Source organism: Pseudorca crassidens, chromosome 8 (genome assembly GCF_039906515.1).
Source record: "Pseudorca crassidens isolate mPseCra1 chromosome 8, mPseCra1.hap1, whole genome shotgun sequence".
Lineage (NCBI taxonomy): Eukaryota > Metazoa > Chordata > Mammalia > Artiodactyla > Delphinidae > Pseudorca > Pseudorca crassidens.
In genome coordinates this window covers 34771749-34799158 of record NC_090303.1, presented here as the reverse complement: position 1 = coordinate 34799158, position 27410 = coordinate 34771749, and the positions used below count along the sequence as shown (strand labels likewise).

The 27410-nt window shown below is 35.8% G+C and overlaps 1 protein-coding gene across 3 annotated transcripts in view; it reads left to right on the top strand.

Annotated features, from left to right (window-relative positions):
- ITGB8 (integrin subunit beta 8) overlaps positions 1–27410 on the top strand; it is a 98151-nt gene that overhangs the window by 50784 nt on the left and 19957 nt on the right. For all 3 annotated transcript variants that reach the window (XM_067746187.1, XM_067746186.1, XM_067746188.1), the window contains exons 4-7: positions 2583–2829; positions 4238–4403; positions 4985–5143; positions 18208–18303. In XM_067746187.1, coding sequence (XP_067602288.1) covers positions 2583–2829; positions 4238–4403; positions 4985–5143; positions 18208–18303 — 668 coding nt within the window. The remainder of the gene's footprint in view (positions 1–2582; positions 2830–4237; positions 4404–4984; positions 5144–18207; positions 18304–27410) is intronic.

Below are 27410 nucleotides of genomic sequence, written 5' to 3'. Positions count from 1 at the left end.
CCCAGTGTTGGTGGCACCACAGTAGGAACTGAATGGAGATTTTATCCAGGGACATGGTATCCATGTTCCCATGAAAAGATATTTCTACTGCTTCCAAGAGAAGGTTTCTCCGTCATATATAATTATCCAATCCAAAGCCAACTTGAGAGCATAATGTGGGGAGTGTCTCAGGCTCATGGGCAAAATATGGTAATCTAAGCTTGGCCCCTTCAGCTTCCTCCTTAACAAGCAGAGTGGGGTTTGGGGTCAGCCTATGTAGGGCTGCCCACCTTAAGCTTACTACTTAAAGCTAGAACCTTTTAGGAAACTCAAGTGCCTTGCAGTTTAAAAGTAGTGGTTATCATTCTCTCCAGCGATGAGTAAAAGGCCTGTGTACAGAAAGATTCTCCTTTCTCCTTTAGTGAAAACTTGTCTTACTGAGGTGTCAGCCCACGCTGAGGTCTTCAACTGACCCAGGTACATGTGCTAACGCCAGCATCTATGTAATCAAAATAAAGCTACAGCAGCCTGCACCCTCTAACCATGGCCATTTGGCCAGGCTTCCTAAAAGCCTGGCAAGGCTTCCTAAAAGCCCTCTTCTTTGCTGAGGTCAGTGAGACTAGGATTCGCTTGCTAGGCTATGAGCAGCTGACCTGTGCTGAAGGCTCCTGTGTGGCTAGCATTTTACTGGAGCTCCCTGAATAGCTCAGGCCTCCAAGGCCTGTGCTTTTGCTGATGCTATGTAGACTCTGCCTGTTGGCTGAGATAACCAACCAATAATATAACAACTCACACAACACGCTGAATATCTGGTACATTTTTCGATGACTCTATAAAAATAGGCAGCCATTCATCTTTAGACAGAGCCACCATAAACTATAATGATCCATCAAGATGAGAATACCATGTGGCCAGCTCCTAATGCCTTCAGCCATATGTCCAAGTCAACAGTTAAAAAACAACTACACAACTTTAAAAAAATTAAAAATTAAATGCTGACCCACATTAAAATTCAAGCTCCTCCACATGAACCACACTCCCCAATACGCTCCATTTCTATTTCTCATCGATCCAGCCCTATCTACCAGATTCTATCATTCTTCTGAATTAAACTTCTCTACCCAAATTGCAGGACACTTCCACATGGGCAGGATTTTTCACCAGATACTTGGAAAGCAGAGCCAAATATATGTTCACCGGAGGCAGCCCAGCTCCTAAAAAAAAGGAGTGAAAGAATTGACTGGGCTGGGCTATGCAAGCCCAATTTCTCCTCCCAAACTCTTGGGCTGAAAATCCAAGAATGTTATAATAAAGAAGTTTCCTGCATTTAAAGGCTAATTAGGAATAAGTAAATAGCCCCTTTCTCCCATAATTAATAGTACAAACCAAAAAACCTTACTATTTTTAATACATTCCATAATCTGGCTGTATAACATTTGATTTGTGAAGTAAGTTTTAAAATATTGCTATTTTTAAGCATATTAAGACTGAAAATATGATTTGATAAATTGTAAGATTCCTTTAATAAGTAGATCAGGCTACCAATTATGTATACAAATTTGTATTTATTAAAAAATTTTTTACACTCAAAATATTCCCCATGTGCAAATAATTAATGACTTACAAGCATTTGTTTTATTATTTAAAAAAGTAAAATTCACAAACTTCCTCTATTTAAATTGATAACTTTTCATCATGTACTTTAAAAAGTTAAATACAGAAGTACTAACTCTGTAGGGTACCAAATCCTTGTATGACTTGATAATGGACAGAAAACTAAATAAAACTGTATTGCAAAGACAGTTGTCTTTTGGAGGCTCCAACAATTCTCCTTATGGTGACCCTCTCTACTCATCCAGTTTCTTTGCCCCTGTGATCCCTCTTCAACATATGTTTATCATGCACCCATTATGCATTGGACAAATGCTGTCCCCTACATTGTCTTGGTCCTCAATGTGGCAATGCTGCATATCATTCTTCAGACCACTGTCTCATTTCCTCTTACAACTAACTGTTGGGGAGAATCTAATCAAGTAACATGATGAGGTAGGAATTATTTTGAATAGCTTAATGTACTGCTCAGTACCAGAGTTTTCACATCTCATATGTAAATATACCTTAACCCAAAAGAATGAATCTACACCTGCATCCAATAAGGGGAAAATTTTCTTAGAATACCTTTCTGGCTGTCTTCATATCTAAATGCGACCTGAAAACAAGCACAGACACCTACTCTCTCTTATGATAGAATGCTGCTTGCTGTTTGTCCTATGCTTTACTAGACACTAGAAATACAGGTTCATATGGTGATAAATATATTACCTATTACATTTATGTTGAGCTGGTCTATTTGTTATTATCTCTATCTGCCCTAAAGAATTACGAGAAATGCACTGTAGAAGTTGGAGACTAAGACATTGGTATGTCTGGGATGGTACAGTTTCCAAACTGCCTTGAAATTATTCTGGAATATTCCCAATTTCATTCATTATGCACAAATTTGTGATAATTGTTCTATACCTAAAATGTGACCGGATGATTGATAGCTTAACCTGAGATGTTTAAAATGAATACTATACTATGTTTGTCTTTCTCTGAACTAGGAGCTGAAGCTAATTTTATGCTGAAAATTCATCCTCTGAAGAAATATCCTGTGGATCTTTATTATCTGGTTGATGTCTCAGCATCAATGCACAATAATATTGAAAAATTAAATTCAGTTGGAAATGATTTATCTAGAAAAATGGCATTTTTCTCCCATGACTTCCGCCTTGGATTTGGCTCATACGTTGATAAAACAGTTTCACCATACATTAGTATCCATCCAGAAAGAATTCATAATCAATGCAGGTATCTAATATTTGACGTGGTCTTCCTAATGCTAAACAAATTTAAAATCTTATAAAACCTCATTTTGTTTTTAAATCAAAGACTTACTAAATTTTATATTTTTGTTTTAATTAAATGATAAATTAAAATATGTATAGAAGAAGTATGTTTCTATCTGAAAACTTCTGAGACTGAAGGGTGGCTTTTTACTTTATATTTTTTCAAATATCATTCACTTAGTTTCTATTACAAAAAACACAAATAATATTAGTAATTTTGGATAAACCTCCAATAATCAGGCTACTATATATATATATATATATATATATATATATATATATATAAAATACATCTTTGAAACTTCTGTATTCCTTTTTTGATTGATCCAAATTTGCTGAATTAAGGTTTATCTAATTTAAAGTACTTATTTTGCCAGTATTGCATCTGTATTTCCATTACTGTATTGTGACTGTTTATAATTACATTGCTTATGATGTGATTTCAAACAAAACTCAGCTAGCACATGGAGGATAGGTAGGTCAAAAGAGAGAATTTGTTTGCTAGAAAGAGCCCTTTTTCTTATCATTTTGGAACAGCATATTCCCTACTATGAAAGGAAAACAGACCTTTAAAATATGAATTTCTCACACGATACTTAGCCTGTTGAATTTTCAGAGAGAACTATAAATGTGTTCAGTTCTTCCTTAACAAAACATTTCATTTTATCGTCTTCTTTCCTACTTTCATGAATTGCCCAGATCACTTTACAGCATATACTCTAATTTACCAAAACAACTCTGCTTTCTGTTGTAGAGGAACAAGACTGATGCCTCTCCACATGGAGCTGCACACACCTTCTCCCTGAATACAAATGCACCTGAGGAATGATCCTCACCTTTGGGGACATTATGGAATTCTCAAAACAATTTTAATGAATTTTGACCATGCATCAATAATTCTACACCAAGCATCACTTTAAAATTAGCAAAATATTTTAAAATATCTAACAGTAGTATAATATTTTAACTAAATTCCTAAAAACATTTCCCAAAAAGTGTTTTTCAGCTGTTCCATGGGCAAATGTGATAGGAAATCACTGTAAATTTTCATCTCCTCTTAAAAATTAACAGTGCATATTAGCATAATAAAAGCCCTTAGGTGTCCTATATTAAACATGTTTAATCTTCTTTATGTTTTGACGACCAAGGCATTATATTGCTACATGCAAAGAAATATTCACCAATATTGAGCTTTTCTCTGATTTTATAAAATACAGATTTTCTCTAATAAAATTTTCTTGGCAAAAATAAAAAAGGTATTCCCTTCTCAAACATCAACCACACACTTTTACTATGACCATGAGTAGTATTTTGGATCTTTGAAGGACGCATAGCAAAATAGAATTTGCATTTCTTCTTTACCCATATAGTGACTACAACTTAGACTGTATGCCTCCCCATGGGTATATCCATGTGCTGTCTTTGACGGAAAACATCACTGAGTTTGAAAAAGCAGTTCACAGACAGAAGATCTCTGGAAATATAGATACACCTGAAGGAGGTTTTGATGCTATGCTTCAGGCAGCTGTCTGTGAGGTAAGAAGTTTCACATTATTGAATATTTGCTCAGATGAAAAATTCTCCAAGAATTTAGGATTTTTCCCTTTGATTTATGGAGTGAAAACATAGCATAGAAGAATACATTCTTCTCCTATCTGTTATTCGTCACCAGTATTATTCATTTTGGTATGTGTTCAGGACAGAGGGGCTAAATTAGGAGAGGGTTATAAATAGGAAAAGATAAAAGGGAAAGAATAACTTATGCACTTGGAAAATCATTTCCAAAAGGGCTGCTCTTTTCACTCACTACTCTCCAAGGAAAAAAACAGAAGTAGCTTGTTGTCCTACTCACATCACAGTGGGCAGTCTGCACTTCATAAACCTGGCTTGTTCTTCCTCTGTGGAACACCAGAAGTCTCTAGCCAGGAGACAGTGTGGTCAAACGGCTGTGGAAGAGGATATACAAATAAAAGTTAATGCTATTTATGAAACAGCACTGAATTTATGCACATCATTCTAGCCTGACTTAATGTTTTAAATTTAATGTTTACTTGAAATGAAGACCATAGTAAAGATCTATGTTATTGTACAAGATCTAATTACATGTTTATTTTAAGAGTCACATTGGATGGCGAAAAGAAGCTAAAAGATTGCTGCTGGTGATGACAGACCAGACATCTCATCTTGCTCTAGATAGCAAATTGGCAGGCATAGTGGTGCCAAATGATGGAAACTGCCATCTGAAAAACAACGTCTACGTCAGATCAACGAGCATGGTAATACAGCAACAGCCTATTAGTAGTTATGACTTTTCTGGTTATAGTATAAGTTTAAATTGGCAATTCAGCTGTCCTTGTACCGAGAAATTACCTAAAGGATCATGATGCAGAGTCAGGATAAGTCATGAAAGACAAGTTACAGAACAATGCAGTCTATAAATTCTGCTCAATAAAATATAAGGCTGAAATACTTTGATAATATCTAGTAGCTGACTCTCTAATATCCTACAAAGCACTGTATAATTTATGAAAATAAGAGTGATAGAAGAGCTTACTTTTTACTCAACTGAAGGACCTTAAAAGGAAAAGAGCATATACATATATGTTAGCCTTACTAGTTTACTTATAACTACTTCTACAGGGTTAGTATTGAAAAACATATTAGAGATTAAGAAGAACGTATTTGGCTTGAGGAATCCTCGCAGTAAAATAGACAGAATCAAAGTAGAGACTAGGGGAAAAAAGGAGTAAAACAAAACCGGCTTTCAATTTTATACCTCACTCCTTCCTTCTGAAGTTTATCTATATTTAAGGGCTCTTTTGTTTAAACAGTGCATATCTGGATTGCTTCCTGAGGGTTAGTTTCGGCTCTGAATCATATATTTAAATTCAATCTCTTAGAACATCTTTCCCAGCATTAGCTATTCTTCATGTAGAAAATAACTGCATAAAGCATCATTTACTTGTGACATGACACCTACTTATACAGGCATGCAAATGTTAGAACAAAAGCTTCCAAACTTTCTCATATTGCGGTACCTAGTGTCTTAGTAATCTTTCCCCTTGTACACGTAGGCAAAACAAGCAAACAAAGAGCCTGACAGTTCTGTTTATTAAGTAGTTAGGTCCAAATAACACAACTATTTGTGTCCTAAAAACTTAGTAGCCAGTTAAAAAAATAATACACATGAACATCAAAAAACATATGTGTGTGTGTGTGTGTGTGGGGTATATATATATATATATATATATATATATATATATATATATGTATAGTTTGTCATTCTTAGTAAATAAGTTACAATGGGAACTTCCCAAGCCTTGGAATCAGACTAGATGTAACCATCCTCACTTCCTGTTCCGCACTGATTTTCATGTTGCCCAGTTTTGCAAAGATATGGCATCATCTAAAACAACAGAGACGAATGTAATGGTAAAGCTGTGAACCACCTCCAGCTAGTAGTTCATGGGTACCTGACAGATGCCACGTATTACTGTGCTTCCCTTAAAAATTCAAGATATTTTGAGGTATCCTGGTGAGTGTACTGTAGTGCCCTAAGGCACCTCATGCACAGTTTGGGAAATGCAATATTAGAAACATATAAATTATGCTGAAATGTGTGTGGTTCCCATGAGTGAAATTTAAATAGTTTAAATTTTGTTAATCTGAAACATTCTACCAGACTTTTTGAAAGTCTAGAGGAGCAACTGTTATTACCGCATAAACCAAGTTCAACCCTTGGTTGGTTTAGATTCTTGAAAGCAGCCTCAACATTTAAAGATTTTTAAAAATAACTAGAATTTGAATTTTAAATTTTAGCATTTGGAGTTATTCCCTTAGTGTCTTTCTCTTTGCTAATTCTCTTCTACTCAGCCACATTTCACTTTGGTAGACCCATCCACTTTAATTAAGTCATTTATTATCTTTCCTTCCATCCAACCTCTTTTAATCTGAGACAGAGTTCTAATTCATTTACTGGGAGTGGAGGAGAAGACAAGAGGAACTATTCTATTGTGAGACAAGTAGAAGCTTTTTTTTTTTAAAGGGAAAATAATAATCACATTATTCTCAAATTGCATTGCATTATCGTTTTGAAGTTTTGCCAAGTCATTGAAGTCATTGCTCCATAATTGTATTTTAGAGGGTGCTGTTGCTCATATAGGACAGATTCCTTAAGGCAAAGAAATGTTCTCATACTTTTAGACATATGCCATGCCATATAACCTTATGGAAACAAATTATAATTCTGATGGAATTTTACACAGTGTTTGGGCTCTTATGATATCAGGAATTTGGACAAACTATCATGAACTTTATTTGCTCTCTTGAAAATTGTTTTACCTACTTAAAACAATGAACCTTCCACATGTCACTGATATGTATTGAATAAACCAAGGAGTAGTGTGTTTATTAATAGCTTAGAAGAATATTTTTATCTCATTTATCCCATGTCTGTGTTTTAAGAGATCCTCTTCCTAAGAAGTTCATTCCCTTCATTTCCAGGGACACTGCCCTAAAACAAAAGAAGTTGAAGCATTTTGATTGATTCCTTCACTATGTGTTTATATACACAAGGTGTACGACTGCTCTGAAACCTCCTACATCCAAAGCTACGCTGAGCCTAATAAGCATATGTACCTGCTTATTTTAAAATGACCTCCATTCTCTCCTATTCAGCCATTATAGAGGAATTTAAAAAGGTATTATTTAGACAAGCAATCAAACACTTTGCTTCTTGGCTTTATGTCTAGCAGCCAATACCAGTAATGTTGAATAGTACCTGAGCTTCTTGGGCCAAGACTCTGGTCCTTTCATTTATAAAAGGAAATGATAAAAGATCTTTTACATGTCTAAATTACATGATCCAGAATTCTACTGCTTATTCACCTAGGTATTTCATGAGGGTCAATGTGAATTCCAGAATTATAACATCTACCCTGTTTTCAGTTTTTATTAACTGAAACCACATATGTACATACAGTATCAGTATACTGCATACAGTACAGTGTATACAGTATGAAATTTATCTTTACAACAACTTGGTAAGGTAGTCATAGTTATCTTTCTTTTATAAACAGAAAAACTGAGGGGAGAAGAAACTAAGAATGTTGACTGAGGACAGACAGCTAAGAAGCTAATAAGTGGCAGAGGTAGGGCTCAATCCAGTTCAATCTTTTATTAAAATCTATATTCTTAACCACTTTGCCACAGTGTCTCAAGGGAAAACTAGAATAAATAGAGCAGTGAAGTTCTTGCTGTAGTTTCTGCTCTAACTTTCTAGTTACAGTCTTACTTATAGAAGAAATAAAGCAGATAATCTGGCCTACTTAAATTACATAACATGATAAAATTTTAAACAGTTTAAGCATTGTTACATTTTATATATGGCCATTGGCAAATAATATTATAGTATTAAATAAATTACCTTTTCCACTGCTTTTTCTCCAGTTGCCAGTAAGAAAAACTTGAGTAGTAATGTAGTTTTATAATTTACCAGTAATAATGCCAGCTTAAAATAAGGATTTGTTTCTAAAATGGTAGAGGTTAGTATAAAAATTGTTAATGGTGTAGAAGACAGGTTAATACTGAGGTCCTAGAATTTCACCCTGTCTCCCTACCCAGATCCTCCAGGGTGATTCCCAACTTCATGCAAAGCCCTCCTCACAACCATTCACCCCATCCTTGGCCAAGAATAACACCAGAGTCTCCAGTAACAATGAAAGGGGCCCAAAGAGCAAATATTTGGAAGAGGCACACAGGTCATGCAATGAACCATTATTAATGGGACTTTCAAATATTGCTGTGACTCTCAGTCCTGATGGAGAGATGCAAATAAGCAAGATCCTACCACACTTCTAATTATATTAGTAGCTCAGGTATGGTGTTTCTTTCTCTGAGCATTTTTTTGTGCCCCATCATATTATGGTCAGTGATTCTTCACCCCTCCTATCATTTAACTCCTCAGAACTCCTTTACTTATTTAGTCTCATGGAAATTACTGATACATAATTATAAGAATAATAACATTAAAATTCTAATATGTCAAAACTAAAGCATATAATAAAAATTTTCACCTTATTTCCTGATTCTTACTTTGTTTTTCTCTGCTTAACACTGCATAAGAAAAACTTTTTAAATTAATTAAAAAGATAAGATCAGTTTAGAGTGTTAGCACCTTTGGGTTTTATGAACATGCACCATCAGGAAAGTAAAGGGAATATCACTCAGGCTAAATGCACCCAGAAAGTTTTAAGTCCATATGCAGCTGATTTTTAAAAAAATATTGTTACAACTTTTAGTTAAAGGTAAAGAGAGAACTTCAGCAAGAGAAAAATAAAGAGTCACATACAAGGGAACACCCATAAGGCTATCAGCTGGTTTTATAGCAGACTTTGCAGGCCAGAAGGGAGTGACATGATATACTTAAAGTGTTGAAAGGAAAAAAACCCCTACAACCTAGGATACTCTATACAGCAAGTCATCATTCAGAATTGAAGGAGAGAGAAAGAGCATCTCAGACAAGCAAAAACTAACAGAGTTAATCAACACTAAACCAAACTTACAAGAAACATTAAAGGGCGTCCTTTAAGTGAAAAAGAAAAGGCTCTAACAAAGAAATAAATTATAGGAAGGGGAAAATGCCACTGGTAAAGGCAGATATATAGTAAAGACAGGGGTTCAACTACCTAAATAAGCTACTACAAAGGTTAAAAGACAAAAATTGTAGAAGCAACTAAAACTACAATAAATAGTTAAGGGATTGATATGAAGATATAAAATATGATATCAAAAACAAAATGTGGAGGGGATAGTAAAAAATGTAGCTCTTTTAGAATGTCCTTGAACTTAAATGACTATCAGTTTAAAACAAGTAGATATAGTTAAAGGTCAAAATATATGAACTTCATGATAACCACAAACCAAAAACCTGCAATAGGCATACAAAAACTAAAAAGAAAAGAGATGAGCTAAAGCACACCACTAAACTAAAGAGAGACTAAAACTAAAAAGACATGAACACAAGCATACAACTAAAGAAAATCATCAAACCACAAGGGGATAGACTAAAACAAGAAGACAAAACAGAGAAACAACCAGAAAAAAGTAACAAAATGGTAATAAGCACATACCTACCAATAATCACTTTAAATGTCAATGGACTAAATGCTCCAATCAAAGGACACAGCGTGGCTGATTGGATAAAAAATAACCCATCTATATGCTGTTTATAAGACACTCACTTGAGAGCTAAAGATACACGGACTGAAGGTAAGGGGTTGATATTCTATGCAAATGGAAACAAAAGAAAGCTGAAGCAGCAGACCCTTATCAGACAAAATAGACTTTAAAACAAAGTCTATAACAAAAGACAAAGAGGGAATTATATACTATATTATGATAAAGGGATCAATACAAGAAGAGATTACACTCATTAACATATATGTGTCCAAAACAGGAATACATATATAAAATATTAACAGAAATAAAGGGAGAAATGGACAGTAATACAATAATAGTAGGGCACTTTAACATCCCAATGACATCAATGGGGAGATCATCCAGACAGAAAATAAATAAGGGAACAGTGGCCTTAAATGAATCATTAGGCCAGTTGGACTTAATAGATATCTACAGGACATTCCATCCAAAACAGCAGCACGCACATTCTTTTCAAGTGTACATGGAGCATTCTCCAGGATAGATCACATGCTTGTCAAAACAAGTCTCAACAAATTTAAGAAAATAGACATTATATCAGGCATCTTTTCTGACCACAATGGCATGAAACTATAGATCATTTATAGAAAGAAAAACAGGAAAAGAACAAACACATGGAGACTAAACAACATGCTACTAAAAAAAACAGTGGTCAATGAAGAAACCAATGAGGAAATCAGAAAATATCTTGAGACAAGGCAAATGAAAATGGAACATAACACTCAAAAATATATGGGGTGCACCAAAAGCAGTTCTAAGAGGGAAGTTAATAGTGATACAGGCCTAACTGAAGAAATAAGAAAAAATTTCAAATAAACAGCCTAACTTACCAACTAAAGGAATTAGAAAAAGAAGAGCAAAGTCCAAAGTCAGCAGAAAGAAGGATATAATAAAGATCAAAGCAGAAATAAATAAATTAAAGACACTACCCCCCCCAAAAAACAACAGAAAAGATCAATGAAACCAAGAACTTATTTTTTGAAAAGATAAACAAAACTGATAAGTCTTTAACCAGGTTCATTCAGAAAAAAAAAAGAGAGTACCCAAATACACAAGATAAGAAATGAAAGAGAAGCTACTGCTGTTATCACAGAAATACAATCATAAGAGAATACTATGAACAGTTAATGCCAAAAAATTGGACAACCTAGAAGAAATGGATAAATTCCTAGAAACATACAATATTCCAAGACTGAATCAAGAAGAAATAGATAATTTGAATAGACTGATAACTAGTGTTGAAATTGAATCAGTAATCAAAACCTCCCAAACAAAAGTCCAGGACCAAAGGGCTTCACAGGGGAATGCTAACAAACATATAAAGAAGAGTTAATACCTATCTTTCTTAAACTATTTCAAGAAATTGAAGAGGAGGAAACACTTTCAAACTCATTCTATGAAGCCACCATTACCCTGACACCAAAACCAGAGAAATACAGTAAAAAAAAAAGAAAATTATAGGCCAATATGTCTGATGAATATAGATGATTCTATCACTATATGCAGATGACATGATACTGTATATAGAAAACCCTAAAGTCTTCATCAAAAAGCTATTAGCACTAATAAATTAATTCAGTAAAGTTGCAGGATACAAGATTAATATACAAAAATCTATTGCTTTTCTATACACTAATAATGTATTAGTATTATATATTTTCTCAGGAAGAGAAGGTAAGAAAACAATTCCATTTAAAATCACATCAAAAAGAATACAATACCTAGGAATAAACTTAACCAAGGATGTGAAAGACCTATACTCTGAAAACTATAAAGCACTGATGAAGGAAACTGAAAATGATAAAAAGAAATGGAAAGACATCCCATGCTCTTGGATTGGAAGAATTAATATTGTTTAAATGGCCATTCTACCCAAAGCAATCTACAGATTTAATGCAATCCCTATCAAATTACCAATAACATTTTTCACAGAACTAGAACAAATTATCCTAAAATTTATATGTAACCATGGGAGACCCCCAAATTGCCAAAGAAATCTTGAGAAAAAAGAAGAAAGCTGGAGGCATCATGCTTCCTGACTTCAGACTATACTACAAAGCTACAATAATCAAAACAGTATGGTATTGGCACAACAAGAGCCATAAAGATCAGCTGAACAGAATAGAGAGCCCAGAAATAAGCCCATGCACATATGGTCAATTAATCTATGACAACGGAGGCAAGAATATACAGTGGGGAAAAGACAGTCTCTTCAACAAGTGGTGCTGGGAAAACTGGACAGCTACATTCAAAGGAATAAAATTAGAACATTTTTTTCCACACCATATATAAAAATAAACTGAAAATGGATTAAAGACCTAAATGTAAGACCAGAAACCACAAAAGTCCTAGAAGAAAACATAGGGCGTATGGTCTTTGACAAAGATCTTAGCACTATGTTTTTGGACCTGTCTCTTCAGGCAAGGGAAACAAAAGCAAAAATAAACAAATGGGGCCTAATCAAACTTAAAAGCTTTTACACAGCAAAGGAAACCATCAAAAAAATGAAAATGCAACCTACTGAACATGAGAAGATATTTGCAAATGATATGTCCAATAAGGGGGCAATATCCAAAATATATCAACAGCTAATACAACTCAATATCAAAAACACCCTGATTAAAAAAATGGGCAGAAGACCTGAATAGGTATTCTTCCAAAGAAGACATACAGATGGCCAACAGGCATGTGAAAAGATGTTCAACATCATTAATCATCAGGGAAATGCAAATCAAAACCACAATGAGATATCACCTCACACCAGTCAGAATGACCATCATCAAAAAGACCACAAACAATAAATGTCAGTGAGGAATGTAAAGAAAAGGGAACCCTCCAACTTGGAAAACAGTATGGAGGCTACTCAAAAAATTAAAAATAGAACTAACATATGATCCAGCAATTCCACTCCTGGGTATATATATATCTGAAGAAAATGAAAACATTAATTCAAAAAGATCTATGTACACCGATGTTCATAGGAGCAATATGTAAAACAGCCAAGATATGGAAGCAACGTAAGCGTCCATCAACAACTGAATAGATAAAGAAGTTTGTGGTATATATATACAATGGAATATTACTCATCCATAATAAAGAATGAAATTTTGCCATACGCAACAACATGGATGGATATAGAGGGTATTATGCTTAGTAAAATGACTCAGACAGAGAAATACAAATACTGCATATTTTCACTTATATGTGGAATATAAAAAATAAAACAAATGAATGGATATAACAAAACAGAAACAGACTCACAGATACAGAGAACAAGCTAGTGGTTACCAGTGGGGAGCAGGATGGAGGGGGCATGTGAACAATAATGACTTTAATAATAACTTTAAAATAGACCTAATTTTAATGCTTGTCATGCTTGCAGAAAATTACCCAGGAAATTATTTCTGCAAACAATATTTACATTTTCTTCTTTAAAATTGAAAGCAAAAGTTTCACACAGAATCACCTGAGCTAGGCTCAGAGTAGTCTCATGTTGCTTTTATAGTGCCCCTGAAAATGAGAAAAAATATTGATTTTCCAAAGTGACTCAATAAAACCAAAAATTGATGAAAATACTTATGAAATAGACTGTTCCAAATAAATTATATGTTTGGTTAAGTCATATTTAAGCAGAAAACTTACTACCATTCTCATTGAAAAGCTTACAAAAATGGTTATTCCATGCCCCTCATTCAGTAGCAAGGATATCAAGAATGCAACTGATAGCATGTTTGGCAAGAGCCACAAATTCGAACACTTCAGGAGCCAGGTGCAAAAGGTAAATAAATGAGGCAAGTTAAAGCATATCCAAGAGCCCAGCATTTAGCCTTTAGTAATGGCCTCCAAATGTCTTTTATTAAGCAGTCTTTTATTGAAAGCTGTCTTTTATTAAGCAGCCCTGTGGTATTTGTCCCTTTACACGTAGGGAGCACCACCCAGCCTCCCAGTGAAGTGTAGATATTGTTATTACCTCCATTTTATAAATGAGAAAATGGAAGCACTAAAAGGATCAGGAACTTGTCTGTGGTCACACAGCCCTGCATAGTAGTGCCTAGGTAAATGACAAGCAGTGTGACATCAGGACATGAGCTTCTACTTACCATTAATATGGGCTTAATAATTAGAAAATGGTAAATGAAAGTCTTCACACATGTTAACCCATTTAATTCCCACAATAACCCTGAGAGGTAGATACTAGTATTTATACGTTTTACATATATAGAAACTGTATCATAGAAGGTTAAGACAGATGCCCAGTGTTACATGGCTAGTAATTGCAGAGCCAAGAGTTGAAGGCCCAGGTGGTCTGCTTCCAAGCCCCTGCTCTTGGTATGGCTCTCAACCAGAACGATTTTGCCCTCCAGAGAACATTTCAATGTCCAGAGACATTTTGGTTGTTACAACTGGGGGAGGAGGGAGATACTGGCCTCTTATAGGTAGAGGTCAGGGATGTAGCCAAGTACCCTACAATGCACAGGACAGCCTCACACCCACAACACAAACTGTCCATAGCGCCACTAATGGGAAACATGGGTCTATGCGATTATGACTATGCAGCCATATAGATAGACAAATAGGCCATTGGGAGAGATGGGGACTGACAACACATAAAATCTTCATCTCTAAATAAATCTGTGCTATCACATTGTTTTCATGCTGTCTCTGTCCTCTAAAAAGTGAACTATAAAAAGTAATCCATAACTGAATACTTTTATTTAACCAAGACATTGGTTTTTTGTTTTGTATCTTATTATGACATTCAATGTTTCAAATTCTATATTATCTTATAAGAACTTTTTATAATGAAACTCACTTTTATGGAGAATCTTAAACACTTATTTTCTTGTCACTACACAGGCACATTATTAAAATTCATACATCTCTACATAGTTATCTCTTTAACCGAAACTGTCTCCATTGAATCTTTCTTACCTCATCTTCCCTTCTAACATTTATAAGTTATTTCCCACAAATCACAGTGAAGGTGTTGGTGAAGAAGAAAAATGTGAATGGAATCCTTTTGCCCTTAATTACTTAGCAGCTGCCTTGGCACATTGCTTTCCCTTCTCCCTTCTGCCCCAGAAATGCTTGTTATCTCCATTAATTATTTTCAGAGTTCAGAGAAACAATATGTAATGGGTTAGACAGAGGGGGAGTTAAAGCTGAGGAGCAGTGACGTCACCAGCACAGGACAGCTGGCCGAGAGGGAGTGTTCCTGCTAGTGACATACAAGACATAAAAGATAAAATACTTAAAAGATACTATGCTTCATGGAGGAAAGGGGAAGGGGCTTCAACAATGGCCATTAATCCAAAATTCTCCCATCAACGATGGTTTGTTTAAACATCTATTAAACATTTGTAGTTTTAACAATCTGTCTCGAGGTACTTGGAATTTTCTTTTAAAACATTTCTTTCTAGGCTTAAAAAATGTGTTCTTTTAAGTTTAAAAATCCAACTGACCTTCTTAATGATCTTCGGAGCAAACAAGAACTTTCTAGATTTAAATTTTGTGTACTTTTGGTCAATGTGACTTCCTGTTTTTGAAAAGGGGAAAGAGATTAAGCAGCCTCCAAAAGCTGCTTACATTTTGGACTGTTCTTTAATATTGATTTTATGTGAGTTAAATGTAAGCTGGTTAAAAACATATGGATTAAATTTTCCTGAAAATATGAATGGTTTTAAAAATTAAGAAGGGGGAATGCTTGGCAAACTGTGATTATTTTTTGTCAAAGCAAAAATATTTGAAAAGTAGTTGTTGCCCTTAAAAAAATATTCCCAATACAGCTAGACTTACCTTCTTTTACTTGTTCTCTTTTTTGTTGTTGTTCTCTTTAATTTACCAGCATTATGCAAACTGTCGTAAGTCTATTTTAAGAGTATGCATATTATTAGAAACAAGGAATAAAAATTTATCTGATAGAACTTATATTTTGGGGATTGTTCTTCTATTACTCTAAAATTATATTCTTAAGAATTGCTGTGGGTAGAATTTTTCTTATGCAAATCCATGTGGTAATACTTTTTATACCCCTTCGTAAATTGGAGTCATATCACATTTAATTGTAGTTCAAGAAAATTTTATTTGTTTCTACAAAGCAATTATAGATTATATAGAAATAAAGGATATTTGTTATGATTATTATCTTAGTCCATTCGGGCTCCTATACCAAAACATCATAAATTAGGTGGCTTATAAACAGCAGAAATTTATTCCTCACAGTTTTTGAGGTTGGTAAGTCCAAGATCAAGGCACTAGAGGATTCGGGGTCTGGTGAGAGCCTACTTTTTGGTTCAAGGACAACACCTCCTAGTTATAACCTCATATGGCAGAAGGTGCAAGGGAACTTTCTCCACTGGCTCTCTTTTATAAGGGCACTAATCCCATTCAAGAGGGCTCTACCTTCAAGACCTAATCACATCCTAAAGGCCCACCTCCTAATATTACATCACCTTGGAGGTTAGGATTTCAATGTATGAATCTGGAAAGCGGGACGTAGATATTCAAATCACACCAGTTACTCATGTTAGTGATGGTAGTTTTAAGCACAAGGCTGTGTCTTATAACTTATTAAACTTATATATATAAGTTTAATAAGTGGGTCAAAGAACTTAGGCTGTAAGTGAAACTAGTAAAATTAGCTCTTTCTAAGTTCATATAGTTGCCAAAATCCAGAAATATTAAGCAAGATGGTTTAAACAAACTTTTCCCTTAACAAAAGCACAGTTAGCATTGGAGGGTGAAAGGGGAAACAAAAACTACAGCGTAATCTGAACTTGAATCAGATGATACTAATTAGGCTCAGTCACATGATCCTTGGCTTACACTACTAGGCACCAAAACCAGGTGGGCCCAACTGCAGGTGAAGTTTGACATCATTTCTCTAAAGGTATCTAGAGTTGTTATTTGAGATTGCTTTAATATCTAAAAGAGCATTTATAGAAAGAAAAATATCAAGTACTATGTCTTACTACATAACTTTATATAGCAAATTCCATAGTTGTCAGACTTCTCATATTTACTAAGTTTTATTCCCTTTCTACTCATCCCCTGCTTTCTTTCCCACTACTGCAAGGAGTGTCACAGTTAGAGCTACCTAAGTTTTATATATCAATGTAAGACAGATTTGTAATAAAATATATGTATACATAAAGGACAAAAAAGTATAATGATAATAAGTGGAAAGATCTGTAACCTACACCTTGTATAAGCTCTTGGAAATAAAAATTATAATAACTGCTATTAGCTTTGAGTATATGCAAGAAACTGCTCTAAATAATTCACATACTATTGTTATCTTTCTACTTTTGCCAGCAATCATGGAAGGCAGATACCATTCACATGTTATAGAGGATAGACCTGAAATACAATTTTTATCATAAACTGACAATCCGAGATTTGAATACAGGGTTTTCTTCTTTTAAACAAACTTTGTTCTATGCCATGTTATATATCAAATTTTTATATGTATGTAAATATGTATATATATACATGCATATATCTGCATTTTAAAACTTGTTACTGAATTTCACCTCAGAATGTGATTGTCACTAATAGGTCTCTGTTTCTGAATATTAAATAATCTGTCAATTATATTACTTGGAGTCCAATGTTAATCTAAAGAAGTGCTAAACACTCTTTGTACTATGTTGAATGCAACCCTCTTCGTTTTTCTGAATTTCTAAGGTTTTTATGGAGACTTTGTCTTTAAAATATCCTTAATAATGTTGACGTTGACCTTATTTATTTATTTATTTATTTGTGGTATGTGGGCCTCTCACCGTTGTGGCCTCTCCCATTGCGGAGCACAGGCTCCGAATGCGCTGGCTCAACGGCCATGGTTCACAGGCCCAGCCGCTCCGCAGCATGTGGGATCCTCCCGGACTGGGGCATGAACCCGTGTCCCCTGCATCGGCAGGCGGACTCTCAACCACTGCGCCACCAGGGAAGCCCTGACCTTATTTTTTAAAAGAATTTAAATGCCTCTAGTAAAATGATAATCCTTCCCAACACAATACATTTTTATGTTAATCATACAGTTTTCCTCATAACAGATGTTTGGAAGTGTGTGGAATTGAGCTACTAAATTTCACTCCCTTCTTTATTTCATTTTCTGTTACAGGAACATCCCTCGTTAGGCCAACTTTCACAAAAGTTAATAGACAACAACATTAATGTCATATTTGCAGTTCAAGGAAAACAGTTTCACTGGTATAAGGTATGTTAACTCCCAAAATATAAAAATTAAAATGTTTGCATCTATAGTTAAAATTAGAATACTTTTTAGAACCCCAGGTAAGGATTCTGGAGTTATTATACTTTGTACAATCTAAATTTAATACTGTATTAACTAACATAGCCCAGGTGTCCATTCCTCTGGTGAGATGGGGCAGGAGATACTCTCCTCAACTCCTTGCCTGGGTGGGCAACTCAGGCTCCAGGGCCGGCAGAAATCCTCGTGTGAGGGTCCCACTGAGTTCCCCGGTCAGAGTACTGCAGCTGAGCGGAGTGGCTGCTTGGGACTACTGCTCAGGTGCTGCAGAAAGCCTTCTTGGAATCTGACATGTTATCACTCTGGGACCATTGGCCAGCTACTCCTGACTTGGTCACATGAAGGCTGACTGTTACAGACTCTGAACTAAAGAGAACCAACACTATTAGCGTATCTCGCACCACCATGAATGCAAGGTATTTCAATTAAGAGTATCAGGAGGACATCTATAAATCCCAGACTGGCATGTGCAAGTTCTGCTGGTGGAATAACCCAATGCATCTGGGTGACCTTTGGAGACAGCTGAGACGGAGCTACAACAGGGCAGTGGCTGACACCCAACTCATAGCCCATCTTCTCCAGCCGTGTGGCTGCCAGGGTCTTGGGGCTCCAGCCGGCTGTAAGGCCCAAGCCTCTGAGATGGGAGAGCTGAATTCAGGACATTGGTCTACCAGAGACCTCCCAGCCCCATGAAATATCAATCGGCGAGAGCTCTCCCAGAGATCCCCATCTCAAAGCTAAAACCCAGCTCCACTCAACGACAAGCAAGGTCCACTGCTGGACACCCCATGCCAAACAATTAGCAAGGCAGGAACACAAACCTACCCATCAACAGAGAGGCTGCCTAACATCATAACAAGTTCACACAAACCCCAAAACACACAACCGGACGTGGTCCTGCCAGAAAGACAAGATCCAGCCTCATCCACCAGAACACAGGTGCTAGTCCCATCCACCAGGAAGCCTACACAACCCATTGAACCGACCTTACCCACTGGGGGCAGACACCAAAAACAACAGGAACTACGAACCTGTAGCCTGCGAAAAGGAGACCCAAAACACAGTAAGTTAAGCAAAATAAGACAGAGAAACACACAGCATATGCAGGAGCAACGTAAAAACCCACCAGACCAAACAAATGAAGAGGAAATAGGCAGCCTACCTGAAAAAGAATTCAGAGTAATGATAGTAAAGATGATCCAAGATCTTGGAAATACAATGAAGAAAATACAAGAAATGTTTAACAAGGACCTAGAAGAACTAAAGAGCAAACAAACAAGGATGAACAACACAATAAATGAAATTAAAAATTCTCTAGAAGGAATCAATAGCAGAAAAACTGAGGCAGCAGAACAGATAATTGACCTGGAAGATAAAATAGTGGAAATAACTACCACAGAGCAGAGTAAAGAAAAAGGAATGAAAAGAATTCAGGACAGACTCAGAGACCTCTGGGACAAGATTAAATGCATCAACATTCAAATTATAGGGGCCCCATAAGAAGAAGAGAAAAAGAAAGGGAAGGAGAAAATATCTGAAGAAATTATAGTTGAAAACTTCCCTAATATGGGAAAGGGAACAGTCAGTCAAGCCCAGGAAGCACAGAGTCCCATACAGGATAAATCCAAGGAAAACACGCCAAGACACATATTAATCAAGCTATCAAAAATTAAATACAAGGAAAAAATACTAAAAGCAGCAAGGGAAAAACAACAAATAACATACAAGGGAATCCCCATAAGGTTAACAGCTGATCTTTCAGCAGAAACTCTGCAAGCCAAAAGGGACTGCAGGACATATTTAAAGTGATGAAAGAGAAAAAACTATAACCAAGATTACTCTAACCAGCTAGGATCTCATTCAGAATCAACAGAGAAATTAAAACCTTTACAGACAAGCAAAAGCTAAGAGAAACCACCAAACCAGCTTTACAACAAACGCTAAAGGAACTTCTCTAGGCAGGAAACACAAGAGAAGGAAAAGACATACAATAACAAACCCAAAACAATTAAAAAAATGGTAATAGAAACATACATATCGATAATTACCTTAAACATAAATGGGTTAAATGCTCCAACCAAAAGACACAGACTGGTTCAATGGATACAAAAACAAGACCCATATATAGGCTGTCTACAAGAGACCTACTTCAGACCTAGGGACACATACAGACTGAAAGTGAGGGGATGGAAAAAGATATTCCATGCAAATGGAAATCAAAAGAAAGATGGAGTAGCAATTCTCATATCAGACAAAATAGACTTTAAAATAAAGACTACTACAAGAGACAAAGAAGGACAGTACATAATGACCAAGAGATCAATCCAAGAAGAAGATATAACAATTGTAAATATTTATGCACCCAACATAGGAGCACCTCAAAACATAAGGCAAATGCTAACAGCCATGAAAGGGGAAATCGACAGTAACACAGTCATAGTAGAGGATTTTAACACCCCACTTTCAGCAATGGACAGATCATCCAAAATGAAAATAAATAAGGAAACACAAGCTTTAAATGATACATTAAACAAGATGGACTTAATTGATATTTATAGGACACTCCATCCAAAAACAACAGGATACACTTTCTTCTCAAGTGCTCATGGAACATTCTCCAGGATAGATCATATCTTGGGTCACAAATAAAGCCTTGGCAAATTTAAGAAATTTGAAATTCTATCAAGTATCTTTTGAAACCACAATACTATGAGACTAGACATAAAATAAAGGAAAAAATCTGTAAAAAATACAAACACATGGAGGCTAAACAATACACTACTAAATAGCCAAGAGATCACTGAAGAAATCAAAGAGGAAATCAAAAAATACCTAGAAACAAAGGACAATGAAAACACGATGACCCAAAACCTTTGGGATGCAGCAAAATCAGTTCTAAGATGGAAGTTTATAGCAATACAATCCTACCTCAAGAAACAAGAAACATTTCAAATAAACAACTAACCTTACACCTAAAGCAATTAGAGAAAGAAGAACAACAGCAAAAAAAAAACCCAAAGGAGGCAGAAGTAAAGAAATCATAAAGATCAGATCAGAAATAAATGAAAAAGACATGAAGGAAATGATAGCAAAGATCAATGGAAATGAAAGCTGGTTCTTTGAGAAGATAAACAAAATCGATAAACCATTAGCCAGACTCATCAACAAAAAAAAGGGAGAAGACTCAAATAAATAGAATTAGAAATGAAAAAGGAGACGTAACAACTGGCACTGCACAAATGCAAACTATCATGAGAGCTTACTACAAGCAACTCTATGCCAATAAAATGGACAACCTGGAAGAAATGGACAAATTCTTAGAAAAGCACAACCTTCTCAGACTGAACCAGGAAGAAATAGAAAATATAAACAGACCAATCACAAGCACTGAAATTGAAACTGTGATTAAAAATCTTCCACAAACAAAAGCCCAGGACCAGATTTCTTCACAGGTGAATTGTATCAAACATTTAGAGAAGAGCTAACATCTATCCTTCTCAAACTCTTCCAAAATATAGCAGAGGGAGGAACACTCCCAAACTCATTCTACAAGGTCACCATCACCCTGATAACCAAACCAGATGAAGATGTCACAAAAAAAAAGAAAAGTACAGGCGAATATCACTGATGATCATAGATGCAAAAATCCTCAACAAAATATTAGCAAAGAGAATCCAACAGCACTTTAAAAGGATCATACACCCTGATCAAGTAGGGTTTTCCCAGGAATGCAAGGATTCTTCAATATGCAAATCAATCACTGTGATAAACCATATTAAGAAATTGAAGGAGAAAAACCATATGATCATCTCAATAGATGCAGAAAAATCTTTCGACAAAATTCAACACCGATTTATGATAAAACCCTCCAGATAGTAGGCATAGAGGGAACTTACCTCAACATAATAAAGGCCATATACAACAAACCCGCAGCCAACATCGTTCTCAATGGTGAAAAACTGAAACCATTTCCTCTAAGATCAGGAAGAAGACAAGGTTGTCCACTCTCACCACTATTATTCAACACAGTTTTGGAAGTTTTAGCCACAAAAAGCAGAGAAGAAAAAGAAATAAAAGGAATCCAAATTGGAAAAGAAGAAGTAAAACTGTCACTGTTTACAGATGACATGATACTATACATAGAGAATCCTAAAGATGCTACCAGAAAACCACTAGAGCTAAACAATGAATTTGGTAAAGTAGCAGGATACAAAATTTAATGCACAGAAATATCTTGCATTCTTATCCACTAATGATGGAATATCAAAAGAGAATTTAAGGAAATACTCCCATTTACCGTTGCAACAAAAAGATAAAATACTTAGGGTTAAACCTACCTAAGGAGACAAAAGACCTGTATGCAGCAAACTATAAGACACTGATGAAAGTAATTAAAGATGATACAAACAGATGGAAAGATATACCATGTTCTTGGATTCAAAGAATCAACATTGTGAAAATGACTATACTACCCAAAGCAATCTACAGATTCAATGCAATCCCTATCAAACTACCAATGGCATTTTTCACAGAACTAGAACAAAAATTTCACTATTTGTATGGAAACACAAAAGACCCTGAATGGCCGAATAGCCAAAGCAATCTTGAGAAAGAAAAACGGAGCTTGAGGAATCAGGCTCCCTTACTTCAGACTATCCTACAAAGCTACAGTAATCAAGACAGTGTGGTACTGCCACAAAAAGAGAAATATAGATCAATGGAACAGGATAGAAAGCCCAGAAATAAACCCACGCACATATGGTCACCTTATCTTTGATAAAGGAGACAAGAATATATAGTGCAGAAAAGACAGCCTCTTCAATAAGTGGTGCTGGGAAAACTGGACAGCTACATGTAAAAGAATGAAATTAGAACACTGCCTAACACCATACACAATAATAAACTCTAAATGGATTAAAGACCTAAATGTAAGGCCAGACATTATAAAACTCTTAGAGGAAAACATAGGCAGAACACTCTATGACATAAATCACCGCAAGATCCTTTTTGACCCATCTCCTAGAGAAAAGGAAATAAAAACAAAAATAAACAAATGGGACCTAATGAAACTTAAAATCTTTTGCACAGCAAAGGAAACCAGAAAGAAGACGAAAAGACAACCCTCAGAATGTGAAAAAATATTTGCAAACGAAGCAAGTGACAAAGAATTAATCTCCAAAATATACAAGCAGCTCATGCAGCTCAATATCAAAAGAACAAAACAAGCCAATCCAAAAATGGGCCGAAAGCCTAAATAGACATTTCTCCAAAGAAGATATACAGATTGCCAACAAACACATGAAAGGATGCTCAACATTACTAATCATTAGAGGAATGCAAGTCAAAACTACAATGAGGTATCACCTCACACCGGTCAGAATGGCCATTATCAAAAAGTCTACAAACAATAAATGCTGGAAAGGGTGTGGAGAAAACAGAACCCTCTTGCACTGTTGGTGGGAATGTAAATTGATACAGTCACTATGGAGAACAGTATGGAGGTTCCTTAAAAAACTACAAATAGAACTACCATACGACCCAGCAATCCCACTACTGTGCATATACCCTGAGAAAACCATAATTCAAAAAGAGTCATGTACCACAATGTTCATTGCAGCTCTATTTACAATAGCCATGACATGGAAGCAACCTAAGTGTCCATCAACGGATGAATGGATAAAGAAGATGTGGCACATATATACAATGGAATATTACTCTGCCATAAAAAGAAACGAAGTTTTGTTACTTGTAGTGAGGTGGATGGACCTAGAGTCTGTCATACAGAGTGAAGTAAGTCAGAAAGAGAAAAACGAATACCGTATGCTAACACATATGTATGGAATCTAATTTTAAAAAATGGTTCTGAAGAACCTAGGGGCAGGACAGGAGTAAAGACACAGATGTGGAAACTGGACTTGAGGACACAGGGAGAGGGAGTGGTGGGCTGGGATGAGATGAGAAAGTGACATGGACGTTTATAGACTACCAAATGTTGAATGGATGGCTGGTGGGAAGCAGCTGCATAGCACAGGGAGATCAGCTCGGTGCTTTGTGACCACCTAGAGGGGTGGGATAGGGAGGCTGGGAGGGAGATGCAAGAGGGAGAGGATATGGGGATATATGTATACATATGGCTGGTTCACTTTGTTATACAGCAGAAGGTAACACACCATTGTAGAGCAATTATACTCCAATAAAGATGTTGAAATTTTAAAAAAAGTAATGTATACTACACAGGGTCTTAAGTTAGCAGTTAAGTATAAATAAGTATAAATTCTATGTTTGTAACACCTAGAACCAAGTGTGGGCACTGATACTTGGTGTTGTACTGACTGTGACAATAATGGAGGAGACTTTTATCAGGTGAAAAGTAGTTCACACTCCAAGTATACCACTCATGTCCAGAGTTCTGCTTTTTCTAGCCCATGGGCATATCTTTATAATAGATTAGGTTGGGGAATAGCAGCATATTTTAAAATAGCACCAACGTACCTAGGTTTGGTCTAGGTCATCTAGTAAAGGAACAAGAGGAGCCATGGAAGTGGCTAACCCAGTCAAAGCCTTCCTACATAAGAATAATGTTGATTTTGTCCAGTATCTTTTGGGCCAGGTGAGTCCTACAAGCCCAAAAGACGTTTGGCACCTATGTCACTCTGGCAGCACCCAATGGGATTCCCCCTGTCACCCCCAAACCTGTAACTTCTGTGATCCTGCTATAGCTTTCTTTTCACAGTCTTTAAAGTTCTTTTTTCCAGAAAACTCTCTTTTTTTCATTTCTACAATATTGTGATACCCTAATTTTCATTACACATATCTGTTCACTGGGTCTTCTTCATCTCCTTTGTTGTCTTTGCTTCTTCCTTCTACTCCTAATGTCCTTTACTTATTTTTTAATACTTCAGAGAAACTACATTTTCTTTTGGCTTCAACAAATACTTGAACCCATTTTAACTTGCCACAAAGCTGGTGTTCCCTTCAACAATTTCCCTAATACCTGACTACCACGTTTATCATCTGAAAGTGCTACTTAAATTATACCATTTCTTCTCTTAGAAATTTATAGTGAAAATATAAATCCCTGTTTTCCCAAACTTATATACCATGGAACCCCCTTTTTAAGCAAACAACCATTAATATCCACAGAAGTAGGGCTCTGACCCAAATTAAATGCCCGAATCACTTTATTAACAATAGTAACTGCTTCCACTTATTGAGCACTTACTATTGTCAGGCACTGAGTTTATTAACATTAACTCATTTAATACTCTTAAAACTCATAACAATGAGGGCAATATTACTAGTATGCCCATTTTAAAGATGAAGGAAATGCATTTAGGGAAGTTATATACTTCCCCAAACTTTCCTAACAGCCTAAATCCTGTGTTCTTAACCCCTAAGCTTAAATTTCAAATTGAATTTCAACTTACTGTGCAGCTCTTTATTGCTTTTACCTCCTTTTTCTCTGCTATTACTTCTTGATGGTGATATTAGCTCTAGCAGTTTCTCCCTACTCCTTTAAGAAAATTTCCACTGACTGTTAAACCATAAAACCAGGTTTATTATTAATTGAATTGTGTGCAAAGTAAGAGTCAGCAGGTTCTAAAAGCCTGACAGGCTCTGCTAAGAGTCCTGTGTATGCCGTTTCAGTCACCTAATTTGGCTGCTCAGAGATATTTTTATTAATTATCTTTGTTTGGATTGTAACAGCCTCCTAACTCATCTCCCAAATCTATCTTCCACTCGGCTGCAGGATGAGCTATTTGAATCACAGGTGTGAGCACAGTACTCCCCAGAGTAAAATGTTCCAGTGGTTCCCTCTGATCTAGAGGATCAAGTCTTTAATATTGTCTGCGTTAAACTTGTCCCTCCAGTCGTGCTTCTAATCCTCCTGTGTACACACACTCACCAGGCTCTTTCTTTCCTTTGTGACTTTGTTCTTGCTACCTAACTCTCATGCCTGGAAGCCCTTCTCCATCATTACGTGACTCTTACTCATCCTTTAAGACACAGCTCATGAATCACCTCCTCCAGGAAACAGTCCCTGACAACTTTCCCCAGCTCTCAAATGCTTGCTCAGTATCCCTCTCATTAGGGTCTGTACATATGTCTATTGCTTCAGGTGTACATTGTTTTTTGAAACTGTCATTTATATTCCTGTGAGATCCTTAAGGATGGAAACTATGTGGCATTGCAATTTAGCATTCCCAAAGTGGTATATGGTGGTTAGTTAATCAAGGTTGTATAAATGAATTTTTAAAATATTTAACTGATACATTTTCCCTATTACCTGAGATACCAAATTGTTAGTAACCAAGTAGTAGCTGGCATACAGCAGGAACTTAATGATACTTGTGAATGGTAAAATGAGTATATAAATGTATTTCAAGACTTTTCATAATCTGATTCCATATAAATATGCACCGCACCATTCACTCTAGTCAGACTAGTTTCTTCTCTATCCTTACTTCATCTACAACTTGAGTAAACCTTTAAGCCTTTGCTAATTCTCATTTCTCACTAGGAATACCTAGAGTTGATTCCATAATTATTATGTACCATCCATCAAGAACACCCGCTCCATGAAGCTTCCATTTGTGACTTTGATTTTTTTCTCCTGTCTGGGCAAATATGTCCTAAAGACCATTCCATGGAAAAGTAGTTCTGCAGAATAGTTGTATATGTTACATGAGAAAAGAGTTTTGTAATTAAGTAAATGTTAGGGAATGCTGCATTTAATAATGCTAAATTATTTCTGAATTGCAGTGGTGTACATTTTGAGTCTCTATGTGGAATAAACCATATGCAGAACTTATCAAACTTATTTGCCCTCAGAACCCTTTTCATTTTAAAATCTCTTGGGACCATGTTCTATGGGAGATAGTTTGGGAAATGCCGGTCTGTGCTTTGAGTTTTAGGTCAGCATGTAACTTGTGAACGCACACACACTCATGCACATACAAATACATACTATTTCAGGAACATATGTTTTGGCTGCTCTGCTTAGTTGCTTATATTTTTCTTGTGTCTCATATTTTTTGATTCATGTAATGACT